The sequence below is a fragment of the Malania oleifera genome, chromosome 10 (genome assembly GCF_029873635.1).
Source record: "Malania oleifera isolate guangnan ecotype guangnan chromosome 10, ASM2987363v1, whole genome shotgun sequence".
Classification (NCBI taxonomy): Eukaryota; Viridiplantae; Streptophyta; class Magnoliopsida; order Santalales; family Ximeniaceae; genus Malania; species Malania oleifera.
Window position 1 is genome coordinate 35,877,913 of NC_080426.1, and position 11,214 is coordinate 35,889,126.

At 38.3% G+C, this 11,214-nt stretch overlaps 1 protein-coding gene across 2 annotated transcripts in view; it reads right to left on the reverse strand.

Annotated features, from left to right (window-relative positions):
• LOC131166163 (E3 ubiquitin-protein ligase At1g12760-like) overlaps window positions 1-10,968 on the reverse strand; it is a 30,821-nt gene extending 19,853 nt beyond the window's left edge. The window contains exon 1 of one of the 2 annotated variants that reach the window (XM_058124479.1): window positions 10,145-10,968. In XM_058124479.1, the coding sequence (XP_057980462.1) occupies window positions 10,145-10,689 (545 nt within the window). In that variant the 5' untranslated portion in view covers window positions 10,690-10,968. The remainder of the gene's footprint in view (window positions 1-10,144) is intronic. The other variant, XM_058124478.1, reaches the window with a different exon arrangement.
• Window positions 10,969-11,214: the final 246 nt, after the last annotated feature.

Consider the following 11,214-nt stretch of genomic DNA (forward strand, 5'->3'; position numbering starts at 1 on the left):
ATTCATATAGCCGACCCCACCTAGTGGGACTAAGGCTTGGTTTTGTTGTTTGTTGTAGTTATACCATGAAACTATGGGAAATGGTAGTTGAACAAAGATTAAGGCTAGAAACGAAGGTCTCTAAAAATCAATTTGGTTTTATGCCTAAGAGATGTACTACAAAAGCTATATATCTTTTAAGAAGATTAATGGAAAAGTTTAGGGAAAAGAGGAGAAACTTGCATATGGTATTTATTGACTTAGAGAAACCGTATGATAGAGCACATGGAGAAGTTCTATGGTGGGTCTTAGAAAAAATGGGTGCATGTAGTAGGTATACTGATGTAATTAAGGATACGTATGATGGAGTAATGACTAGTGTAAGGACTATAGGTGGAGATACTAGAGAATTTCCAACCACAATAGGTATACATCAAGGATCTGCTTTGAGCCCTTATCTTTTTGCTTTAATGATGGATCAACTTACTAGGAGCATCCAAAATGAAGTTTCATGGTGTATGTTGTTTGCAGACGATATTGTATTGAGTGATGAAACTAGGGGTGAAATAAAGGCTAAGTTAGAATTATGGAGAGAAGCTTTAGAATCTAGAGGCTTTAGGATAAGTAGAAATAAGATAAAATATATAAAATGTAATTTCAATAATAGCAGGAGGAATATTGGAGACAAAAGTTAAACTTGATGATGAAAAAATAAATAGCATTTGTAGATTTCGATACCTTGGATCTATTATGCAAGCTGAAGGAGAAATTGAAGAGGATGTAATGCATAAAGTTCAAGCATACTTTGTGATGGTAGAATACTCTTAAAATTAAAAATGAAGTTTTATAGGACGAGTACAAGACCAGCTATGTCATATGGATCAAAATGTTGGACAACTAAGAAACAGTATATTAAAAAAGCAAAAGTTGCCAAGATGAGAATGCTTAGGTGGATGAACGGTATAACATTGAAAAATAAATTAAGAAATGAAAATATTCACGGTAAGTTAGGGGTAGCTCCTGTAGAAGATAAGGGATGGACGACTCAAATGGTTTGGGCACTCACAACAAAGGTCACATAGTACACTAGTGAGGAAAAGTGAGTGAGTAACTGCAAGGGGCAATAGAAAGGGTAGGAGTAAACCTAAAATAACTTGAAATGAGATAGTGATTAAAGATTTAATAGCCCTAAATTTGTCAAAAGAAATTGTCCATGATCTCATAAATTGGCGAAAAAGGATTTATGTAGTCGACCCACCTAATGGGACTCGAGGCTTGGTTTTGTTGTTGTAGGTGTTTGTTATAGGTTCCATTATCTATGTTGTTAACAGATGATATTGTGTTGATTAATGAAATTAAGGAGGGAGTAGAATCTAAGCTAGAATTATGGAGAGAATCTTTAGAATCTAGAGGTTTTAGGATAAGTAGAAACACGACAAAATATATGAAATGTAATTTCAATCATGGTAGGAGAAATATTGGAGAAAAGATTAAACTTGATGGTCAAAAAATTAATAGCACTACTAGATTTAGATAAATTGAATCTATTATGCAAGTTGAAAGGTGAAATGGAAGAAAATGTTATACACAGAGTTAAAGCAAGGTGGATTAAATGGAGAAATGCTTTAGGCGTGTTGTGTGATCGTAGAATATCCATAAAACTAAAAGTAAAGTTTTATAAGACCAGCTATGCCATGTCTCCATCAAAATGTTGGGCAACCAAGAAAAAACATATCCAAGAAGTAAAAGTTATTAAAATGAGAGTACTAAGGTGGATAAGATGTAAACGTTAAAAGATAAATTAAGGAATTAATACATTCATGGTAAGTTAGGCATAGCACCTGCACAAGATAAGGGAAGGGCAGCTTAGATGGTTTGGTCATCTGCAACCAAGATCGAATATCGTAGTAGTGAGGAGGTAGCTAGTTACTATTAGTAGAAGTAGAAATGGTAGGAGTAGAAGATAAGGGAGGGGCAACTTAGATGGTTTGGTCATCCGCAACCAAGATCGAATATCGTAGTAGTGAGGAGGAGGGAGCTAGTTACTATTAGTAGAAGTAGAAATGGTAGGAGTAACCTAAAATTACTTGGAATGAGATGGTAAGGATTTGATAGCCCTCAAACTCTCGGAAGAAATTGCCCATGATCATATAAATTGGCAGGAAAGGATTCATGTAGTTGACCCTACCGAGTGGACTTGAGGCTAGGTTAGTCGTCATCGTTGTCATCGTCATCATTGTTGTTGTTAATCAAATAAACAAGAGAAAATAAGGAAAAATGAGACGATAGCAGGCACAAAAAAGTTACGAGCAATAGCAGCAAAAGGAGAGATGAATTTTTTTAATAAAAATGATTTTGGAAATTTCAATTAAAACTTGATCAAAATATTGTGGAGAAGGGGTATGCTTCACAATGTTAGCATAGGCATGGGTTTCAATAAAGCCCTACCTACAAGAGAACAGTCAAAGTAATAGACTTGCAAAGGTAAGGGTTTCAACTGGACAGCCTTGCCTCAAGTGCAAAAGACTAGGAGTGTCAGTCATCTAGAAGACAAAAGTCTTACCTGCACGAGAACGGTTGAAGTAATAGACTTGCAGAGGTAAGGGTTTCAATTGGAAAGCCTTACCTCAAGTGCAAAAGACTAGGAGTGTCAGTCATCTAGAAGACAGAAGTCAAGTGGAATTAATTGTTGACAAGTTGAGTTTCTATGAATTGCCTTATTACATTTGAAGTATGGCTTTCTTGGAGTGTTTTCTGGTCTTTATAAACCACGTAAAGGCCAAGAAAGTGATCAATATTGCAATGAACTTGTGAGTTTTAGACAGGCAGAATAATCCCCGCTTCTAGGAGGAGATACTAAGATGGTAGTGTACAGACAAAAAGCGAATGGGAGGACCCAAAAACTGTTTGCATGAAAGAATTTTGAGAATTTTTAAGCCTGATACTTTCACTGATCTTCCTCCATCAGGAGGATCCTTTACCTAGTCAAATCTTCGGAACTTCCTGTCCAAAATTGACATCCAATTCTTACCGATGTTGTAGGAGCAAAACGGGGTTCTAAGCTATTTTGCTTCAAAAAATATGTGGTTAGGAATAGGGTTTTGAGACTGCATCAAATGTTGGTGGAATAGTTTTCAAGTTGAAGGGCATGCTAGCTTTGTGGTCACAACAAAATTGATGCAGCTCAAGGAAATCGCAAAGTAGAATAAGGAAACTTCTAGGGATGTGAAGAAGAAGAAGAAAGGAATTGCTTCTAAAAGAGATTTTTATTCTCAATAGAGAAAAGAAAGAGGAGGGCCTCACTAATGTGTCAACAGGGTCAAAGAAGGAACTTTGGACCACCACTTATTTGGAAGAAAGTTCTTGAAGACAGAAATCTAGGGCCCCTTGCTAAAGCAAGAAACAGAAATTCTATGTTCTTTAATAGAACAACAAATGCTCACAAGAGGTATAATTATTTTATAAAGTCAAAATTTCAAGACAACTCTATCAAAAGGAAGAGGACCTGAAGGATGTCATTTTAACATTTAGAAGAACTTTATTCACAATTCGGTTGAGTGACTGTGTCATAATTCAACTTTCCAACAAATCCCTAATGCCATCCTAGGTTAGGCAACAAATCACCCATATCTGGCAGACTGGCACTAACTAACTGTTAGCATCCATGGGTATATCAAAAGATTTGGATCCCAAAAGCCCAGTCTCATCTAAAAGATCAAGAACATAATTTCTCTATGATGAGACTATTATCATACGAGATCTCGATACTTCTATACCCAAGAAGTACTTCAGTGGTCTAAAATCCTTCGTCTAAAATTTAGTCTGTAGGAAAAGCTTTGGATCCTAGATGCCTCGATCATTAACTACCCACACACACAATAAGCAAAATCCTTCCAAATGGAGTATGACTATAAAATATAGAGGGATCCACTCCATGCCGTTGGCAGCTAAACTCAATTATGACAACATTGAATTGACCAAACCATGCTCTCGGAGACTATTTTAATCCGCATAATGATTTCCTAAGCTGACACACAATGCCCGAATCCCCTTGAGCGACAAACCTAATTGGTTGCTCCATATAGACCTCCTCCTAAAGATCACCAAGTAGAAAAGCATTTTTCACATCTAACTAATGTAAAGGCTAGTACAAGTAGTAGGCTAAAGAGATGAACAAATGTGCTAAGGCAAGTTTAGCGATCAAAGAGAATGTGTCTGAATAATCCAAACCTTACACGTATCCCTCATCAACAAAGCATGTCTTCAAATAAGCCATAGAGCCATAGGATTGACTTTTACATTGTACAACTAGTGACAACCAACTATAGACTTATCAAGGGGAAGAAGAGCTACAAAATCCCAAGTATTATTATCATGGAGCACATGCATCTTTTCAACTATTGCAGTCCTCTATCCAAAATGGAATAAAGCCTCAGAAATAGATTTTGGAGGAGCAACAAAAGACAAAGCACTAACAAAATAGTAATACAAGGGTTACAAGAAATCACAACAAACAAAATTAGAAATTAGATGCTGGGAACTTAGGTGCAAGTGTGTTCACCTTTCCGAACAACTATAGGAGGATCAACATAATGGAGATTAGGATTATCTAACAAGGGAACTAGAGGCGAAAAGTAGAAGCTAGTAGAGGTTCTTCTCCCTTGACTCATCACGTGTATACCTGCAAATTGGGATGATCCAAGCAACAAGAACAACTCAAACTGGATGAAGATGTAGGAGGATTGAACACAGATAATAAGTTAAAATCTAGTAAGAAAGCCAGGGAAAAGAGCTCATCGAGGTCAACAAAACTCAAAGAATCAAAGTAGTATGGTGTAGACTCAAAACAGTTAATAGTAGAACAAATAATAGATGTGAAGTAGGGCTATAACATTGATATCTCTTTTGAGTATAGGAACAACCTAGAAACAGACATTTGATAGCACAAGGATCCAACTTATCGATTCTTGGAGTTAACTAAAGGACGAAGGACACAGCCGAATATATGAGGAAAGAGGTAGAACAAATGAGCCTTAGGGAAGATAACCGAATATGGAATTTTGCCATCAAAGACAGAGGATGGCATTTCATTGATGAGAGAGCAAGCAATGAACACGACATCACTCTAGAAAACTTTGAGGACATTCATTTGATGCAATAGGGTACAATTGACTCCGAGAATATGTCTATTTTTTCACTTTACACCTCCATTTGTTGAAGTGTGTGGGCACAAGATGACTAATGGATCATACTAGAGTTAATCATATAGTGAATTGGGTTAATCATATGGTGAATTGGGTACTGAAGTACTACTTAGCACTATCACTACGAAGTATCCTTACTAGCATATCAAACTACGTCTTTATTTGAGAACAGAAGGCACAAAAGATATTAAACAACTCGGCAAAATCTTTCATTAAATATAACAAAGTCATCCTGGAGTAGCCATTCACAAATGTAACAAAGTACCTAAACCAAAACTTCAACGTGACACAACTAGGACCTCAAACATCGGAATGGACTAGCATGAAAGGACTAACTGTTCGTTTGTTGACCTGAGAAGCAAAGGAAACACAATAATGTTTTCCAAATTAACAAGACTCACACTCAAAATATGACACAAAACTCGACGTAGGCACTAGTTGTTTCAACTTGTCCACAAGGACAGATAACCAACACAACAATGGATTTGAAGTGGCATAGCGGCAGCTATGCAGGTAATGGGAGGAGAGAGCGACTCAAAGTAGTGAAGCCCACAAGTCTCACATCCACTGCCAACTGTCTTCCTCATCTTCATATCCTGTATAACCATAGAGTTAGGAAAGAAGGTTACAATTTAGTGACTTTGTAAGCTTACTAACTAGCATGGGATTGAAAGGGGATTTAGGAATGTACAAAACAGTAGATAAAGAGACTGAGGGAGTAGGATTTACTATTCCTATCCCATTAACTGCAGTAGTGAACCCATTAGCAAGGGTAACTTGAGGTAAATTTTTTGGATACTAGAGGACAGAAAAGAAGTTAGTTACACCTGTCATATGGTCAGTGGCAGCAGAGTCAATAACCCAAGGACTAGTGGGAGCGATACTAGTTGGCATACAAATTGTGGGATTACCTTTCTAAGCAACTGCAATGTGATAAGACGCTTATTAAGATGATTGATATTGTATAAACCTTAAATACTTCTCCTCAGAGATAGTCACAGTACGCAATTCACTCAAACAAGTAACCAATGAGGGAAACATACTTTTGGGATTTGGAGAGTCCATCCCAACACTCACAAATAAACAGAAAACCATGAACAAGTCGCAAATAAACCAGCACAAGGCTGCCACAGTACCAAGAAGTTTAGACACAGTCCCAAGAAAACAACACACAGACCTAACTGTACCAAGCAACTAGAACAATTGGAACAACCACGAACAAGGTGACCCAATGGCCACCACGTATTAGTTACAACTTAACCAGCACAAGGCTTCCACAGCACCAAAAAGCTTACACACAGCCCCAAGAAACCAGCACACAGCTCTAACAGTACCAAACAATCATTAACAAAGTGCTAGGAGTGAACAATCAAAAAAGTTGAATTTTTGAACAAAATACATGATGAACAACTTGATCTTATGATGTGTGAGGGTATTTAGAACATTTTGGAAAAAATGGGAGCAGAAATATTGCTAAAAACACTCTCACATGCCAGAATGTGGAGTAAGAGCTGCCGGCCAGCACGTGGCGCTGCGTGGGACACTTTCTAGATGTTTTCACGGAGCAGCAGATTGGCAGGTTCTGAGGGTGGTTATGTTGTTATTTTTACAAAATATGAAGTGTTTCTTTGAGTTTTTGAAAGGACAGCAGCGTTCAGGATTTTTCCAGCATCTACAAGACTTTGCTTCTGGTCTTTGGTGGTGTGGATTATCCTTCTACAGCAGCAGGTTTGAGGTTTAGGGTTTTGGATTGAGGTTTAGAGTTTGATTTGGTATGAACTTAGGTTTAGGTTGGATCTTGCTCTGATACCATGTTGTTGAATAATTGGGTAAAATAGAATATCTAACAGAATGATAGGTCTCTCCTGCTATTTATAATATATGTCAAGTACATACCAATGACCATAATACCCTCACTAACGTTCCCTTGTTAACATAACACTAACACAGTAATAATGTTAAAGGACTAAAATAACCATTAATGTTCAGTATTTATTTTTTTGAGATAACAAAAATTCCAGTAAAGACCAAGAAGGTACAGATATGGAGGATGAGACGTCCTTGGCAAATCAAATAATTACAGTAACTCTGCCCCCCAGTCCATTTGAAGATCCGACAGCAATATCCCCTAACGATTCCAAAAGAGTGTGCCCAAAAATAAGCAAGAAAATTAACTCTATCCCAAAACAAAAAAAGGAGAAGTGGTTTGATTCTTGAAAATTCTCGCATTCCTCTCAGAAAATGGATTACACTGCACAAATCTATAACCACGCCCCCCCCACTTTCTCAAAACCCTGAAATCTCAGTAGCTAGAAATCACACACATTTTGCAAAGCCACCCACACTTTGCCAAAATACGGGACAGAAGAAGCATTCAGAATATTTGCATTAAGAATGGTAAAAAAAGGCAGTCCAGTGCACAAAGCTCCCGCATATGGGGTTCCGGAAAGGGCGGACCACAATGGATAGATAACCTAAAAAAGCAAGGCACCTACGGCTCCAGTGGAATCTTTTCCACCCGAATATCCTCCCAAAACCAAATCCTATTACCATACCCACTTTGAAACGAGTATAGAGGAAAGAATAAACAAGCAACTGGGAAACAATATTACAAGGATTTACCGCTACACTCGAAGGACCCCTGAAAAGGAAATAAAAATACATGATAATGTTAGAAATGGGAGTGCTAAAAAGAGTAATCAGACCCCTTAACAAAAAACAAAAGCTCTTCCAACATTCCAATTTCATCTGCACTCTCTCAATCATTGAATCCACAAAATGCTGCAAACAATAGGATACCCACTAAGTGATGACCAAGATACAATAAAGGTCAAGTCGAAGAGTCCTGAAACCCTCTAAATCACCATTACCCAAATTAATGCCAGCCACCTCACTTTTGGACAAATTAATCTTTAGCTAGATATCTTCTCAAAATTTCATAACAAAATGAGCAATTTACAAAAATTTCCCACATTATTCTCCAAGAAGAGAAAATGATATCATCCACAAAGTGAAGATGAGACACTTCCACCTTCTCCCTCCCAATCCATACACCATTGATCATCCCTAAAACCTAAGCATATGAAATCAACCTACTAAACCAATCAAACACCAAAATAAATCCCCAAGTCACTTGGATAAGATTTAGTTAAAACCTTGTAAATATTGCTTGCCAAACTAATAGGATTAAAGTACTTCGCCTTCCTTGGCCTATCCTTCTTAGGAATAAGGCAATAAAATCTGAGTTCACAGTATTTCCCACCATTCCATTAAAATGGTACTCCTCAAAAAATTTAATAATATTTTCTTGCAACCCCTCCCAACCATTCTAAAAAATATGCCATATAATAAGAGACCCAGAGCTTTATCCCTATCCATTTCAAACACTGGCTTCTTAACTTCCTCCATTCAAAAGGCTGTTCTTGCCAACTAGCAAGATCCACCCTACGGGGGCCTACAATCAAGACCCTCCATCCTCTACCTATTTTCACAATCATTTATGTATAACAATATATAAAAGTCCACTATCTCATCCCCAATCTGCTCATGATCCCTCACTAATCTCTCCAAATCTATATTAGCAGTGAATAATAGAAAATGGATGACGTCAATGAGTCAAAAGATGATCTAGTGATATATCTACCGAAGTCAATAACCTGGGTCTGTACTTCTACACTCAGGACTTTGAAAGCATGTTAGAATCTTAGATTGTTAAGCTATAGGAAGAATTGTTTTCAAATGAGAATTTTTCATTAGACATATACATGAAAATTTTATTTCTGCAGGATGTACATGAAGAGATAATAAACAAACAAACAAAAAAAACCAAGCCTTAGTCTCACTAAATGGGATCGGCTATAGGAATCTTTTTCCTCCAATTTATGCGATCATTGACCATTTCTTTTGATAGATTCAAGGATATTACATCCTTACTCACTATCTCCTCCCAATTATTTTAGGTCTACCCCTACCTCTTCTACTGCCCCCCATAATAACTAAGTCACTCTTCCTCACAGGGGCACTATGTGGCCTACGTTGCAAGTGTTCATACCATCTGAGTTGTCTCTCCCTTATCTTATCTTCTATAGTAGCTACACCTAACTTACCACGAATATATTCATTCTTTAATTTATCTTTCAATATTATATCACTCATCCATCTTAGCATTTTCATCTCAGCAACTTTAACTTTTTGGACATAGGTACTGAATAGCCTATTAGTGTATTAAATGAGCCATGGATTTCACAATTTCTACTCCCTCAACAAAACAGAGAAAGATAGAGAGATGAACACCAAATAAATTGGAAAACTGAAAGCCCCTTATCCCAATTATCCAAGGAAAGATCCAACATATTCAGTGTAATTCATCTTCTTTTTGTTTCATGTGGTAAGAAACTTAAGGTTGAAATCAACTCAATGGCATTTTCACCAAAATGTTTTGGCAGCAACCAAGATGGCAATTTCACACCCCCATCCCCGACCGCAATACTGCATCATGAATTCCTTCAATGGCACTTCCTGATTTAAGATTCGAATTCATCAAACAAGTCCCAGTCTCATTTCTTTAGCATTCTAAGTTGTACATATCCAATTAGAAGGATAATGAAAACATTAAAGCTTCAACAGCTAAAGCAATTGCTATAAACAAGACTTCAAAACAAAGAAAGAATGGTGCAAATGTCCATCAAAGAAAGAGACGGTAATCTGGAAGCCATGCCTGCATATGAACAAGATATTGTGGAAAGGAAACTGCAGGGTAACTGAGGGGGAAAAAGAAAAGGCGTATCTGAACTCAAGAGCAGTTCTTTGTTCAGAGATGTCTTATTCACGGAGCTTTTGGCGATGGTTGTTTACCGCGTTTTAGTTGTTTTCTAGTTGAACATTTTTGGGATACGCAATAAAATAGCACAAGTATACTATTAAGAAAAGAACGAAAAAAATTAATCAAATGTGATCCTCACCTAGCGGCACAATCATCCTCGCTTGGCGCCGAACGATACTCCCCTGCCTCGCTTCCAGAACTCGAATTGGAGTTTGGATCCAAATTCGAAGTGAAGTTCAAATTTCCACCACTCCAACCACCAAGCATCAGATGATTCAAATAACGCCGCCGCCGCTTATACTCCACGAAAACACACACCATGTGGAGCGCGCACTGCAAAGCGTACCCTACGATCCACAGCCTCAGCGGCATCGACGGCGACTCGTGCCTGCTCATCGCCAGAACCGTAATAGCCACAACCACGAACGCGAGGTTCCACGCCATGTCCAGCACCACGATCGGCTTCGAGTACGCCCAGTCACTCCGCCGCTCCTCCAGCTGCTCCGCCGCCGCCTCCCGCACTCTTACCGAAGACTCCCGCATCCGCCGCGCCCCGCCGCTGGCCCGCCGCATGAATCTCGCGGCTCCGCGCAGGCTCGGCCGCCTCGCAAACCGGCGGGTACGGAGCTCATCGGAGGCGGACCCCAAAAACGGCGTCGAGTCGATGTGCCTCGGCGTTGACATTGTCGTGAAGATGGTTCGCGCTTAAACCGGGACCAGCAAAGCCGGTTGAGCTCGGCTCATTTGAAACCCTAGCCTCTGAGAATTGAAATTGAGGGGGTGAAGCCGTGAACCGCACGACCAGTTGAAAGTGAATCAGACTGTTTGATTAGAGAAAGCTTTCTTCTTCAATCTTCGGAAATGATGAAATGGGGTTTCGGCGAGCAGGTACAGCTCTTGTAGTTCGGACAACATCAGTTTCGAAGGTATACCTAATCTCAAGAGTACATAAACTCTCTACTCGCTTTTTCCTGATTAACACGTGAATATAATTATTACATAATAATAAATTAATAATTTCAGAATTAACTGCAAGGTTTAATGTCATAAGGGTTATGTTACTATTTTTGCCCTCATGAAAATTAGAATGATTCCGTCCTTATGGAATTTCCAATCAAAAAATTATAATTTGAACTAATAAGTCATTTTCTTAACCTACTAATATTCAATCAATCAACGCAAAACTTAATTGAGGTATTCAAATAAATG